The sequence below is a fragment of the Protopterus annectens genome, chromosome 6.part0, assembly GCF_019279795.1.
Source record: "Protopterus annectens isolate FY-2018-M chromosome 6.part0, PAN1.0, whole genome shotgun sequence".
Lineage (NCBI taxonomy): Eukaryota > Metazoa > Chordata > Ceratodontiformes > Protopteridae > Protopterus > Protopterus annectens.
The window spans coordinates 1,104,058,098-1,104,073,368 of record NC_056737.1 but is presented as its reverse complement, the minus strand read 5'-3'; the positions used below and the strand labels follow the sequence as shown (position 1 = coordinate 1,104,073,368).

General features: G+C 42.1%; 1 protein-coding gene across 1 annotated transcript in view; it reads left to right on the top strand.

The window, feature by feature from the left end:
• The window catches only part of TRIP11 (thyroid hormone receptor interactor 11), a 1,664,886-nt gene that overhangs the window by 1,275,616 nt on the left and 373,999 nt on the right, over positions 1–15,271 (top strand). Inside the window, exon 15 of the mRNA XM_044073627.1 lies at positions 3,385–3,488. Within this exon, the coding sequence (XP_043929562.1) occupies positions 3,385–3,488 (104 nt within the window). The remainder of the gene's footprint in view (positions 1–3,384; positions 3,489–15,271) is intronic.

Below are 15,271 nucleotides of genomic sequence, written 5' to 3'. Positions count from 1 at the left end.
TTGCAGATGTCCACTAGACAGGTTTACTCTTCCTTGCGAAGGATGACTTAACCTGTTGGGTATTCCTGATTCCACGCATCTATATAAATGCTCTTATAGTGCTTTGGTGTAGTTTTGGATATTGGTGCCAGTTCCTACATAGGGTGAGGGGGCTGTGAAGCTGTTTATACCATCCCTCAGGAGGCTGTAATCAGCTTTGGAGAAGTTTTTATGTCTGATCCTAGCTAGAGGGGGGGGGGGTGTTGGGGGAGATAATGACTTTGAAAGTGACCTCTTTGTGGTCGGACCTTACCAGGGAGGATGATACTATAGGGATGCTGCAATGGTTACTCATGTTGGTTAATACCAAGTCCAAGATATTCTCACCCCTTGTGGGGGGTATCGACTAGGTGTTCCAAGTCATTTGCATTGACAAAATCAAGGAATCTCTGGGCATTTTTGTTCTGGCATGAGTAGTTCTTCCAGTCTATGTTTGAGAAGTTAGTCACCTAGGATCAGGGTAAAGGGTTGAATCTTGATAGATTCAAACAGGTCCATATAGGCGGATTGGGCATCTTGAGTCTGATTTGGGGGCTGGTAGCTAGCAGTGATTTGAATAAGGGTCTTGTCAATGGTTACTGCACCTGGAGTGCTTCTTGTGTGTCATATTGTTTGACCAGCCTCGAGGTGTGTGTGTCTTTAATGTATATTGAAACTCCACTTTCTTTGGCTTTGCTGCCCACAGTTTGGGTTCCAAATGTATAATAGGATGAGTAACCAAGTAAGGCTGGGGAGCTCTCCTTAGAGCTTTGAACCAGGTTTCTGTGACTGCACAGATGTCATCATTTTCCATGGTTAGGAATGCTTGCAATGAGTGCAGTTTCATGTTTAGATTCCTAGCATTTAGTAGCATGACCTTTAGTTTGTGTTTTGTTGAAATTTTTATGTTGGTAGTTTTAATTTCATTACTTTTCCTAAAAAAAGGCACTATAAGGGAGGCAAGAGCCTTTGTCAGAAGCCTGAATCCCAGGTGAGACAGATGCAGGCCATCTCTGGCAAAGCATTGTGGTCTGTCTGTTGTATCTTCCCAGGTTGTCAGGTACTGGATCCCCCTAGAATGACACCAGAAACTAAGCCAGTTGTTAGTCAATCATTTTCTGTTTGTATTGGGCTATATTCTATTGTATAGACTTTATACATATTTTTATACAACCTGTAGTTCTGTAACTTATCATTTACCAGTTGGTTGATATGATTAGAAAAAGTCAATTGGATCTTCCCATATAGTTAGGTCCTTAGATGAGTCTACAGTTTAATTCACTGTATACTGTATTAAATGTTCACATTTCACTTTGTCTCCCAAATCTCATATGCTTAGTTTTTGATGCATTTATCAGCATATTATTCTCTTGTGCCCAAATTGTATTTAGTTAACTTCATTTGCAGACGTGTAATCAGTTTACCCAATTTCAAGTCATCTGCATATAGACTGTAGAACACCTCAGATGAAAAATATAGGACTGAAAGATGTACAATTTAAACAAGTAGGGGCCTAGGACAGAGCCCCATGGGACACCCTGAATGTAACCAAGAATTTCATCTGTCCAGTTGCTGTATGATACTTGCTTTGTCCTATTTTAAGCCATGCAGCCATGTTCTAATTTATTGATCAGTGTTTTGTGTATGACCCTGTCAAATGCTGAAGTTAAATCTATATACATTACATCACAGCACAATTTTTCATTCATAGCTGTTATTATATTGTTATAGAACATCATGTTCAGGTGGTAATAGATCTGTTTTCAACATATGCATGCTTGATATATGGTTTCTAGTTCCATTCTATCCAGTTTTGACAATAACTTATCCAATATTACCTTCTCCATCAATTTTCCACAACATGAAAGTAGACTTAAGGGTCTATATGATTCTGGATTTGTCCTACTCCCCTTTCCCTTAAAGACAGGTTTAATAAGTGCATGTCTCCAATCTTGAGGAATCTCCCCATATTTATATGACCTAATGAATAATAGATATAATGGTACCGTAAGTTCTTGCTGAAGTGTTCTCAGGTCATTGTTACTAATTCCGTCTTCTCCCTGCGCTTTGTTTGGATCGGGTTTGCGCAGTTCTTTTTTGATATAATCTAATTTGATTCCAGTATCTGAGGTTACCTGGATGTCACTAGGACAACTTGTCACCCCTTTTGTAGAGCCAAACTGCGTTTCCTAAGATTTTGTAAATATGTCTATAATCTGTTGTGTCTGAGAGTAAATGTTAGAATCTGCTCACAGTTTATTAATTTGTATCAAATATTCATCCTGTCCATGTATCATGAAGAGGAACTTCTGAAATGGGTTTCTCCATTAATCTTTTGCTTTTGAGTCTTTATTTCTGAGTGTAAAGTTAAGAAATAATGCAAACTGATTTGAAGAGGGTTGTGTAGTGATCAGCATTTTATTTTTACAGAAAGGTTTTTTGATGCAACAGGGATTACCTTTTGAGTACTGTCCCTGTGTGCATTACCCTTAACCAGGCACAGATAACTCGAACTGGAATGGTATGCAGGCACTGAAGGTGTTTTGACACAGGATATTTAAACAAGAAAAAAGTCAGCCCGTTGACTAGATCTACTTAAGAAGTTCCTTTTGGAGAGTTGCAGATACAGTGAATAGTTATGTATCAGCACTAGTTACTGACTGAAATGAGTATGAAAATGAAGCAGAAATTAACTAAGAACTTGACTTTGATGTTCAAGAGGCTGTAACTCAATATGTATGTAGTCCTAACCTATACTTTTGAATGCAAAGGACTTTTGTTTTTTTCTGTTTGTTTTCTAAGTTATTTTGCTGCCGCTTGTACTGTATCTGATCAGTCATTCAATTTTACCATGACCCATCTGCCACCTGGTTGATATAAGTCTGGCAAAAGATGCAATAGCACGTGTGCACTGTGTCACCATGATCCTGAGCCATGGTGAGAATGCAGTCATTTTCCCATTTGTTACCAGCAATCTGTCAGATATGTGCATTGACCATCTCCATCCAACATACCGACCATATCCTTAAGGCTGTTCCAACAGGTAACTGCACACCACAGTGACCTACATCCTCAGAGAGGAGACATCCTGACTGTTCCTACTATCTTACAACCATCAAAGAAGTAATGTTGTTAAAATGATCAGTCCTTTCCTTTTGACCTGCCAGTGACCCACATCCATTACCCAGTCCGAACCGCTAGTCTCATCAGAAATTCAGTTGTTGCATCAGGTGGCTGATGATGCCGCTGTTTCTAATAGAGTTAATAGTACAAAAAAATATAATGACTGTACGTTTAAACCATGTTTTTAGTCTTGTATATCACTGCATAGTAAAAACAGTCATAACTTCAGGTTTCTGTTATTAGAAGAGAAAGCCATGTATACATCTGAATTAGAAAAATACAAGAAAGATGCAAGAGAGTGGAAGAGAAAATCAGAAGTATTGGAGGACAAAGTGGCAGCAATGCAGGTGAGTTGGAAATGTTAAGCGGTTATTTACTGCACAATTGTTATCCATTGCTTTTTATACTGTCTTGGTGTCTGTCCTTAGAATGTTCTCTGTCATCCAAGAAAGTTATAATCATTTTCAGATAAATAAAAATTTCATTTTTGTTTATTTTAATATTTTTAGGTTCCCAACCTTCCACTTCCCCCACGAAGCTAGCACCTTTATCCCCTGTTGGACTGTCTTCCTCCTGACTTTGGCATCACAGGACAGCAGGAGATGGAGGTGGGACCCAGACATTTTTGGCATCATCATTTGGCATTAGGAGATGCTTTGTATGCTGTTAGCACCCCCACCCCACCCCCCGCTAGGGGCTAGAAAATGTGATGCAGTATCAACTACACTGGACCTTGTATAAGTGCAGTTAATTTGTTTTTATTTATTAACTTGGTAGGTAGACTGTACCTTGGACTCCAGGCCAGTAGGCCATGGATGCAAAAAATGTTTTGGTTGCACATATGTGAAGAAGCACCGAGTATCATGTAAAAGAACACACATTGTATATATGCATGAGTACATATGAGAAGTTAAAAACAGAAAAAAAAACTTGTTACAGCTAAACTACTAGCAATAAGTTAACGGTCTTGATATAAAAAAAAAATCATTACATTAGTATGCAGGTTAAAGCACATAACATGTACATAGCGATTTTTCACATGCTTACAGTTTGAAATTTAGTTGAATAACTCAGCAACATTATAGGAGAAGGTTTGTTTTCCCATTTTCACTTTTAAACTTATTACAGAGGTTTTGCAGTGGATTCTGCTATCCATTGTGAGTGTAGTTGCATGAATATATGTCTGTTAGATGAGTAAATAGGCATTGAGGTAGTTTGTTTCATTATGAATTTCAGTGAGCGGGTGATTCCATTTTGTTTAAGGTTTTCTAAAGTCACACCCCCCCCCCCCCCCCCGGTGGCTAGACTAAGTTATGATCTATGTAATTTGAGGAAGCCTTCAGTGTTTAAACATAAACTGCATAGAGTGGCTTTGATTGTTAATTTGTTTATAAAAACATGACAATAGTTATGCAGCACTTTTTCCATTAAGATATAAAAGAGAAGCAGGGGCAGGGAGTGCCCGCCAGTTAGCTGTCTGACGGGTGGTGCAGAGATGTGAAGTCCCAGGTGGTAGACAAAAGGACCTGCACTTTGTTTGCTATTGGTGTTGTATTTTGACTTGACACCATGATAGGTTTATCATATCCCAAATGGAATATAATGGCAAGGGCTCCTCACTGTAGTATGTGGCGATTGTAAGCGAGTCAGCATGCCTTGAGCTGGGTGGTTATTAGTCATGCACTCCGTGTCCCCACTTTGTAAAAGCAATATAAAAAGAATCATTAGCACTCGGCTTGTCATTTGTCCTAGAAAGCATGAGGGCTGCTTTCATTATCTTCTGAATGATGTCATTAGTGTCAACCCACACACTCCTAATGCAAGTAGAGCTGATGTAGGATGTGTGTGGGTATCCGTTAGTAAATAGAGCGCAGTACACGACCCAGTACTGCTCCTTGTGGTGCATTAACAGTGAATGTTCCTGTTCCAAGGCGTAGAGAAGTAAAGCCCTGATTATTAAACAGACCAGCCAAGTTTGGCTAGCAGCTTGAGTACTAGGAGGAGCCTGGCAAGGAAAATAGGAATGAGTGGCTTTTGATGTCTCTCCCATTTGGGGGAGGGGGTGCTGGCTACTTCCAGTGCTGCACCAACACGAAGTGGTGAATGAACAGTACAACTGCAGCAGATGGGTCCCACAAAACAAGGTGTGCTGTAGTTGGAACTGGGCATGTGCAGAATTGCACATATGTAGGGGACCTACAGTGCATTCTGAACTAATTGGCTGCCTCAGTGATCAGTGAATAAGGGCACTGCAAAACTCACGATGTCCGCTTAAAAGATGGTCTGCCATAGCTGGCTGTTGCCCTGCAGAGAAAATAAATGGACCGGTTCATCGTTGCAGGGATGATGGTTGTCATATAGCTAGGGCAAAGAAATCATATTTTTAAAAAATATTCTGATAGATTTCTAGACTATACATTTTTTTCCAAAACAGTAGCTTTTAAGCTAAATGACTCTACTGGTCCCATATCCCATGAGATGGAGTTTATGTCCACTGACTCAAAAGTTGTTTTGAGATGAGTGAAGATTCTTCCCATTATGCACCCTTTTCTGTTGCTGTGGAGCTAGTGTCAGTTGCATTATTAATGATAGGCATGTTGTATCCAGAGCAAAATCTGTGCTAGAGCCCATAGAAGAGTCTGTATTTGTTTATGGTCTTTAATCTGATTGTGTGTGCTATCTTTTCAAATATTTTAGTGGTGTGACAAGTACTGGAGATTGGCCTGTAATCTTAAGGGGTTGAAGGTGAGATTTATTTATTTATTTATTTATTTGCAGTTGTTTAACCAGGATAGTCCATTGGGCCTAATGAACCCATTTTCAATGGAGTCCTGGGGAGAAAAGCTCCTAAATACATATTACACAACGATTAATATACACACAGATTTCATGTAGATTACAGAGGTAAACAAACTATGCTTAATATACTCTTAAAAGCTCCAAAATACATGTTACACAAAGATTAATATACACACATAGATTGCATGAAGATTACAGAGGTAAACAAACTAAGCTTAATATACACACACACAGACTACAGGTTCATTACAGAGGTAAACAGACTGATGAAAAGTATTTCAATCAAAGGAAATGATATCAACATTTGTTTTTTATTTTCCAGTTGGAATGAGGATAGGTAGTTAGATGGAGTTAGGGTCAGGAGTTACTAGGTACTAGAGACAGGCAAGAATTTGTTATCTGGAATTTGAGAAAGGAAGGGAGAGGGTGAATGAAGTAGAGTGTTGGTTATGAGGGATGGGAGCAGGAGCATTCCCATGTGGAAGTTAGATGAGAGTGGAGTGATTTTTTTAAAGGATTGGAGGCTAGTAGTGGTACGATTGGAGGGGGGAAGGGAGATAACTTTAGGAGTGGGATGATTCTGGGGTATTTAAAGGGAAGCAATTCCTGTAGTCATGGACAGACTAAAGCTGTGTGTGTGTGTGTGTGTGTGTGTGTGTGTGTGTGTGTGTGTGTGTGTGTGTGTGTGTGTGTGTCAGGGTTTTGCTATTAACTGAGCTGCTGTGTAAAAAGGATGGGGTGATTGACATATGAGTTGGGATGATCCTTCCTGATTATTTTTTCCAGATGTTTCTTGATTACTTTATTAGAAATATGCTGAAAGTACAGTGATCAGAAACTTTGGTAGTGCTGGTTGTTGGGGTTGGTTTGTAAAGTTAGTGCCTGTTTTTGTGGAGTTAAGTTGGGAGGGCTTCTTTGGGTGCCTATTTTGGCAAAGGAGATGAAGTTTTTGAATTCTTTTTTTTTTTTTTTTTTTGTGGGGGGTAACTGTGTCAGCTGAGGGCCTTAGAATTCATGTAGTAAGGCAGGGTCACTGACTACGCTTCTTTTGCAAAATGTTTGTATTGAAGCAGATGATGATCTTGATTGTATTGCAAAAAAACTTTGGTGGATCTGCCGTGTTAAGTTGTTTATCTTGGAGGTATGTTAGCTTGACTTCTTCAGTGTTGAATTTAGTTTTGCACATACCTCATGTTACATACAGCCACAACTCTAGGTACAGTACATGCACAGTTCTTAATGGGTTTGTACTCCCCAGAGTTCCTAATAGCAAGTACCGCTTGCTATTCTGTCCCTTCCCCAAGGTGGAGCTGTTGTGGCAGTATTCTACAGTACCTCCAGCCTCAGGATTGGTGAGCCATTGTTTGCCACTTGCTACTATCCCTTCCTAGTGGTTTCCTTCAAATCATAGTCATCTTGGCCGTAGTCGGGGCCAACGCATTTACTTTACAGAGCCAGCTAGGAAGGCATCCAGATTTCACAGGATTGACCTATAGTCATCAGTGGAGCTATGACCATCACAGGCTATTAAAGTGGTTCATAAAATAGTCACATCATAATCTCGAGGGCCTTTCCTGTGTGTGTATTCTTTGTTATGCATAGTCTGTATGCATCCACCAGCCACCTTAACATTGCCTGAATAACGCAGGAGACTCTCTGCTTTATTTCTAGATGTTCGTGTTTCACTGTTGCAGTCATTACAATTGGGTTATCCTGCTGGCAGGCTACCCGCAGTCTGCCTGAATTCCAAAGTCTTGGTCCGGCATCGGTTGCTGTCGCCTCCTCCCTGACGTCAGTGCGCCAGGAGTATAAAAGATGCAGCTGACGCCATTTTCTTCAGTCTTTCTTGCCCCGCGATGCCCGAAGCAAAAGCAGTTCGCAAGTGCCAGTCGGCCGACTCCTGAGATTTTCAAGTTCAAATTTCAGATCCAAAGTCTTCATTAAAGCTAAGTACCCCGTTGGGGAAACTTTTTTCTTGATCCAGACCGATGTCAGAAAAAGTTAATAATTGTATTTCTTGTGGGAAGCAAATACCTCGTAAGGATTTTCATTCTTACTGTATTCCTTGCCTAGGCCCTGACCACGACGTTGCTAGTTGTCGGTTTTGTGCTAGATTTAACCAACGCACTATTAAGCGTCGATACGATTTTGCATTTCATTACTTTGGCAATAGATTTAATTATATAATGCCGTTAGAACAGCCGACTACCGGAGTTTATAAAAACCGCAAAGAAAAAGAAAAGGATAGGCATCCGAGGTCCAAAACCAATGACGAGGCTTCCGTTAGGCCTGTCGCCGGTTCTCAGTGAGGCGCTTTCACAACCCCTGATGCCCACTACCTCAGAGCCACAGGCCGCTTCCGACTCCCACGTGGAGCCGACTAGGCCGCTGGAAACTCGAGGTATTGCACACTCGGAAACTATTCCCTCAGATGGGTTCAGAGCCGCTGAGCAGGCATCGGCTTCTGAGGGTATTTTCAGGCCTACACAGTTATATGTAAAAACAACTTCAGCTTCAAAGGCAAAGACTAAAGCACCTCTAAAGACAAAGAAACAAGTGCAACATTCTCCTGGACAGGCCTCCATGCCTAAAAAACAGATGCTTAAAATGTCCGAAGATTTAATTACTTTGATCAGCGGTTCCCATCCCCCACCTGATAAGAGGCCTAGGCAAGAGACAGAATATGAATCTTCAGATCAGGTTTCCATTTCCTCTGATTCCTCTTCTGAACAGGAATATTCTCTTCCTCCCTATGAGGATTCTGATGCTGAAGAATCTATTCCTTCAGCCTCTCCTCCTGAGGATTATTTTTTTGGTGAGACCCTGCATACTATGGGGGAGCTCTTCTACTGGGAGAGCCAAGATTACTCAGAATCCAAGAAAAGGCGCAGAGACTTCCTTTTATTACCTCAGCACAGGCCCCTTGCTATTCCTCCTGTTTTAAACATTGTAGATGACGTATTTTCAGAGTCCGGTCTGACTCCTGTCTCTTTACCACCAGCTCCTGTTAAGCCAGACAGATACTACAGGGTTCCTGATTCACATACATTTCTTTGTAAAAACCCTACTGCTGACCCAGAAACTATCTCTCAGGGTCCCAAAGGGGTCAAGGCCTCCACAGCAAAAAACCCTATCCCCTCTGATAGGGATTCAAGAGCCCTGGACAGATGGGGAAAAAGATTTACATTTCTGCTACCTTGGCTGTAAGGGCTTTAAATTTTCAGTTTCATATGCTTAAATATCAGCAATATCTTATGTCACTGCTTAAACAGAAAATGTTGACAAATTCAGAATATGCAGAAAACAAAGAAATGCAGGATTTATTGCATGCAGCTGAACAAGTGGGAAAAGCATACTTTGCAATCTGGTTTTGATTCTCTAGAGGCCTCCTGCAGGGCCGCTGTTACGGGTTCTGTCATTAGTAGGCATGCTTGGTTAAAGGAACAGAATCTGCCTGATCATGTTAAAGCAAAATTATTAGATGCTCCATTACAGCATGATACCTTGTTTGGTGTTAAAGCAGAAGAGATGTTGAAGAAAATGGAGGACAAAGCTAAATCTATGCAAACAGTCAAGGATTTCTTACAGGTACAGCCTTCCAGATTTAGCAAAAACTGGCCTACAAAGAATTGGTCCTTTCCAGTGTCAGACAGGCCACAAAGAGGCAGATACAGACACCCCAGAGGCATATCACAGCCCCAAGGCTCATACAGGCCTAAACAATGGGGTGCTTCTACCTCCAAAAGCAGAGGAAAAATCACAGCCATACAGGAAACGGTCTCAATGACGTTCCCCTGCCAGCACCAAGCACTTATCTTCTGGCAACTTCTTTGGGGGGAAAACTAGCACTTTTTTCACAAAATTGGCACATGATCACCCAGGACAAATGGGTCTTAAATATCATGTCACAAGGCTACAGGTTTCACTTTCACACCCTGCCAAGGGCAAATAGTATGCCAGACCTGCCACACAATCAATGGTCAGAGGCACAAAAACAAGTTTCATCCCTCATGGATATGAGGGCCATTCAGCAAGTACCACAGCAAGAGCAGGGACTAGGATTTTACTCAAGACTATTCTTGGTGCCCAGAAAGGACAAAGCCTGGAGACCAATACTGGACCTGTCTATCCTAAACACATTTCTGGATATTCCAAAATTCAAAATGTTAACTCTGCAGCAGCTTCTGCCCATGCTGGGCAAGAAGGCTTGGCTTGTGACTTTAGACCTAAAAGAGGCATACCTGCATGTCCCAATCAGACAATCATGCAGAAGATACCTCAGATTTATAGGTGGCTTCAATGCACTACCAATTCTCTGTACTGCCCTTTGGCTTATCTACTCCACCCAGGGTCTTCACAAAATGCCTGGCACCAGTAATTGCATTTTGCAGACAAAGAGGAATACAAATATATCCTTACTTGGACGACTGCCTTATTCAAGCAGAGAACAAGGACATTCTACTACAGCATCTGGCGTTTGTAAAAAGATTACTAACAGGCCTTGGGTACACAGTAAACGAAAAGAAATCAAAACTCGTACCCTCTCAAGAGATAATATTCCTGGGTGCAAGCTTAAATACAACTGCCCAGATGGCTTATCTCACGCCAGACAAACAAAGACAACTGACTACTTATTTCAAAATGTTGGCAACAAAGACCCAGTTATCTGCAAGAAAAATTCTGCAGGCTTTGGCTTCATGGCATCCTGCATTCTGCTAATTCCATATGCAAGACTACATATGAGGAAACTTCAATGGTATCTAAAAAGTGTTTGGATTCAACATTGCCACAGCCTGGAAACAAAAATTACCCTCATTCCCTGCCTGCAACAGGAGTTTCGATGGTGGTCAAAGGCCTGTCACCACAACACGGGACAGCCATTCACCTTACCCACAGCCAGGCAGACATTAACAACAGATGCATCAGATTATGCCTGGGGGGCCCATATGGTGGGAAGATGTATTCAGGGCACATGGTCCGCAAGTCAAATGCTTCTACATATCAATCAAAAAGAGACGCTAGCTGTTCAAAATGCCCTGACAGCCTTCAAGGATCTACTTCATCCAGAACAGCTACTAATAAAGACGGTCAATACTACAGTCATGTGGTACATAAACAGGGAGGCACACATTCCTACCCCCTCTGCAGACTAGCTATGAACTTGTGGGGCACAGCGCTGACTTACCAAGTACACCTGCAAGCACAATTCCTGCCAGGAAAGATACTCTGGCAGACAAACTAAGCAGAAACCGAATGGATCCCCACGAGTGGAAATTGCATCCACAAGTCTTCAGCATGATAACAAGGAACTGGGGATGCCCGGACATAGACCTATTTGCCTCCACTCACAACTGCCAACTACAGAGATTCTGCACAAGGACTTATCACAAGCAAGCATGGAAAGTGGATGCTCTATCTTTCAGCTGGAAAAACCTAACAGTATATGCCTTTCCACCACTGCCTCCCCTCCCCAAGGTACTCCTCAGGGTCAGTCAAGAGAAGCCAAAAATGATACTGATTGCCCCAGACTGGCCCCGCCAGCACTGGTACCTAATCCTAAAGAGCTTCTCTCAATTCCCAGCCTGGACATTACCTCAAATTCCTCACTTATTGACCCAACAAAACAGTCAGATACTGCACAGCCAACTCAGGACCTTAAACCTGGCTGCATGGCGAATAATGTAGCCATTCAAGCCACACCTCTTTCTAAAGCGGTGATGGATGTTATTTTGGAGGCCAGGAGGCCTAGCACCAGAAAATCTTATGCAGAAAAATGGAAGAGATTCTGTGCTTGGAACCAGGCACAAGGAATTGACACGATTGTTCCAAACATTCCTCAGATTTTGCAATACTTAACTGAGATGCTGGATAAAGGCCTTTCCTTTTCGTCAATTAAGATTCATGCCTCTGCCATTTCACCTCATTACAATACAGAACCACCTGTTTTTTCTCATCCATTACTAAGGCAGTACCTCAGAGGGGCCAAAAACATAAGACCTCCAAGGAGAGCACCAATAACCTGCATGGGACCTCAACTATGTCTTGGAAAAAGCTCACACTGCCTCTGTTTGAGACAGCCTCTGCAGCTGATATAAAATTATATCCTGGAAAACAGCTCTGCTCCTAGCAATAACCACTGCTAGACGAGTCTCCGAGTTACAGGCACTCATTGCTGTGGAACCTTTTATCATTTTCCATCCTGACAGGGTTTCTCTGAGGACAAACCCTACATTTATGCCTAAGGTAGTGTCTAGTGTGGCCCTTAACCAAACAGATCATTTGCCTACCTTTTATCCAAACCCACAGAATAAGGGTGAGAGACTTCTGCATTCTTTGGACATTCACAGGCAGCTACGCTTCTGCTTGGACAGAACCAAAGCTTTCAGAAAAACTGAACAACTTCTAGTGGCATATGCTACAGGATCACAAGGAAAGCCCATCTCAAAGCAGACTATTTCAAAGTGGATAGGCCACTGCATTCCTTTCTGCTATTCACAGCATGGCAGATCAGTGCCTAAGGGCATTAGGCACATTCAACCAGAGCAGCAGCCACTTCAGCAGCCTTCCTCAGAGGAGTACCAACCAAAGACATCTTAGAGGCTGCAACTTGGAGTTCAGTGCACACTTTTACAAAGCACTATCACTTACTTCTCTACTCTAAATCCAGGGCAGGCTTTGCCACTGCAGTTCTGCAGGGCCTGATAGCCTCTCCTAATCCTATTTAGCACCAGTCTCCCAACCTTAGCTTTGGGATTCAACCTAATTGTAATGACTGCAACAGTGAAACACGATGAACATAGTACAATTGTGTACCTACCATAAATGTAGATGTTCGAGTGTATTCACTGTTGCAGTCCAGGTTACCCTCCCTTCTCTTTGCTGGGACTTATCTGTACTTCTCTATTCTATACAACCTATGTGGTGTATTTGCTTATAGATGAAGGAAAAGTTGTTTTTTCTGTATGAATGCTTTTTGGCATAATTTAGCCTACCATTTTAGGGGCACCTGACATCTGAGGCAAGAAAAACTGAAGAATATGGCGTCGGCTGCATCTTTTATACCTTTGGCACACTGACGTCAGGGAAGAGGTGACAGCAACCAATGCCGGACCTAGACTTTGGAACTCGGGCTGATTGTGGGTAGCCTGCCAGCAGGATAACCCAATTGCAATGACTGCAACAGTGAATACACTCGAACATCTACATTTATGGTAGGTACACAACTGTACTTTCTGCAGGGTCTCATAGCCTCTCCTAATCCTATTTAGCACCAGCCTCCCAACCTTAGCTTTGGGATTCAACCCAGTTGTAATGACTGCAAGAGTGAAACACGATGAACATAGTACAGTTGTGTACTACCATAAATGTAGATGTTCAAGTGTATTCACTGTTGCAGTCCGGGTTACCCACCCACCATCCCCCTTTCCTTTGCTGGGACTTATCTGTACTTCTTTATTCTATATAACCTATGTGGTGTATTTGCTTGTAGATGAAGGAAAAGCTGATTTTTGTGTATGCATGCTTATTGGCATAATTTAGCCTACCATTTTAGGGGCACCTGACATCTGGGACAAGAAAAACTGAAGAAAATGGCGTTGGCTGCATCTTTTATACCCCTGGCGCACTGATGTCAGGGAGGAGGCGATAGCAACCGACGCCGGACCAAGACTTTGGAATTCAGGCTGACTGCAGATAGCCTGCCAGCAGGATAACCCAATTGTAATGACTGCAACACTGAATGCACTCGAACATCTACATTTATGGTAGGTACACAACTGTACTTTTTCAGTGTCACATTCCCCCCCCCCCACCCAGAAATGCAAACTTTGACAGAAGGTATGGTACTTCACCTATCTAGCCTGCACATTCCCTGCCTGTTTGTTAAGCTGCGTATCCTGCTTAATTAACATCTTAGATGTTCAACATTCTCACTGCTGCAGTAGCCTTTTGACTGTATAGGTTGTATCCCACCTAGGGTACAACAGGCCAGCTTCACAAAGCTGTAGCTTCCTTCCACACCCACACTCTGACTGCTGATTGACCAGCCCCTTGGAGGGAAATCAGTAGTCAGAGCATAGAAAACTTTAGTACATTTTTGCTGCCTTTAACGGAAACAGATCTGAGGCTTCCTGGGTTCAACAGCTGGCTTCAGGCTTCATTTCTGGCAGATTGCAGTAAGTCCCCACAGGAGAATCCTTCCACTCTGAAATTGTCACCCTTTTAAGAAAATATTTCTGCATTTTATGATTGAAAGCAGTATTTCCCCATTCAGAAACCATGTATATTTTCATAATACTGTGTTCTGTCAGGGATCACTATTTTTATGGCTGAACTTATTTATTTATTTTACTTTTAAGTGATTTTTTTTGTGTGTTAAAAACTACTTCTTTTGTAAACTTTTAATTATGTGAGTAAATTTAAGGACCGGAGAATTGTTTTTGCTTGTTTACACTTCATGGCAACTTACCTGCTGTGCTTTTGGATAGAATGGCTCTTTTCCAGAATGATTGATGTTAAGTTGTCAATCTCACTTTCAGTCTTGCTGGATGGGTTCGGAGCCGAACCTCGGCTCCGACTCGGCCTAATACTAAAGCTCGAGAGCTATTTTTACCGGCTCGAGGCTATGCTATGTCCCATAATGCTAGGCGTCATATACCCAGATCTCGTTTGCCGCTTCAGCTACGAGGTTGCGTTTTCACCGGCTCCAGGTCGTATTTAAAATTTTTTATATTATAGTTCGTTTTTGATTGATATTTTTCCCTAGATCTTTTCTAGTAGTGTTAGTAGTCTCCCGACTAGTCTTCCCTCCCTTTATTAATAGTTTTCCTACTCTTTTCCACCCTTAAGGTGGTTAGGCCTTTACCCCCCTTTTATAGTAGGTTTGCACAGGTCCCTTTTAGTAGGTGTGTGTGTTGAATTTTGTTTTTGTTTTATCGTTGTATCTTTGAATGTCTTTCAAATGTATACTTGTTTAGACTTTTTTGTCCCGTTCCTGTGGTATCATGTCTAAGGATACCAAGATATCGGGATTCAAGAAGTGTGACTTGTGCTGTCAGAAGATGTCTCTGACAGACGGTCACACTTCTTGTGTGTATTGTTTGGGCCCTCTGCACCTGCAGGACTCTTGTTCCATCTGTCATGCTTTTAGCCCAAGAGTCCTGCAGGAGCGCAGAAATAAGCTCATCCTAATGGGGCTTATTGAAGCCCCAAAGTTCTCCTACCAAGCCTCTGTCAGGAAAACCTTCTAAGCCCGCCAAACCGTCGGCTCCATGTCCGGAGCTGGCGCCGAGCAGACCTTCTTCTGCCTCGTCGGTTCCGGCAGGAACCGATA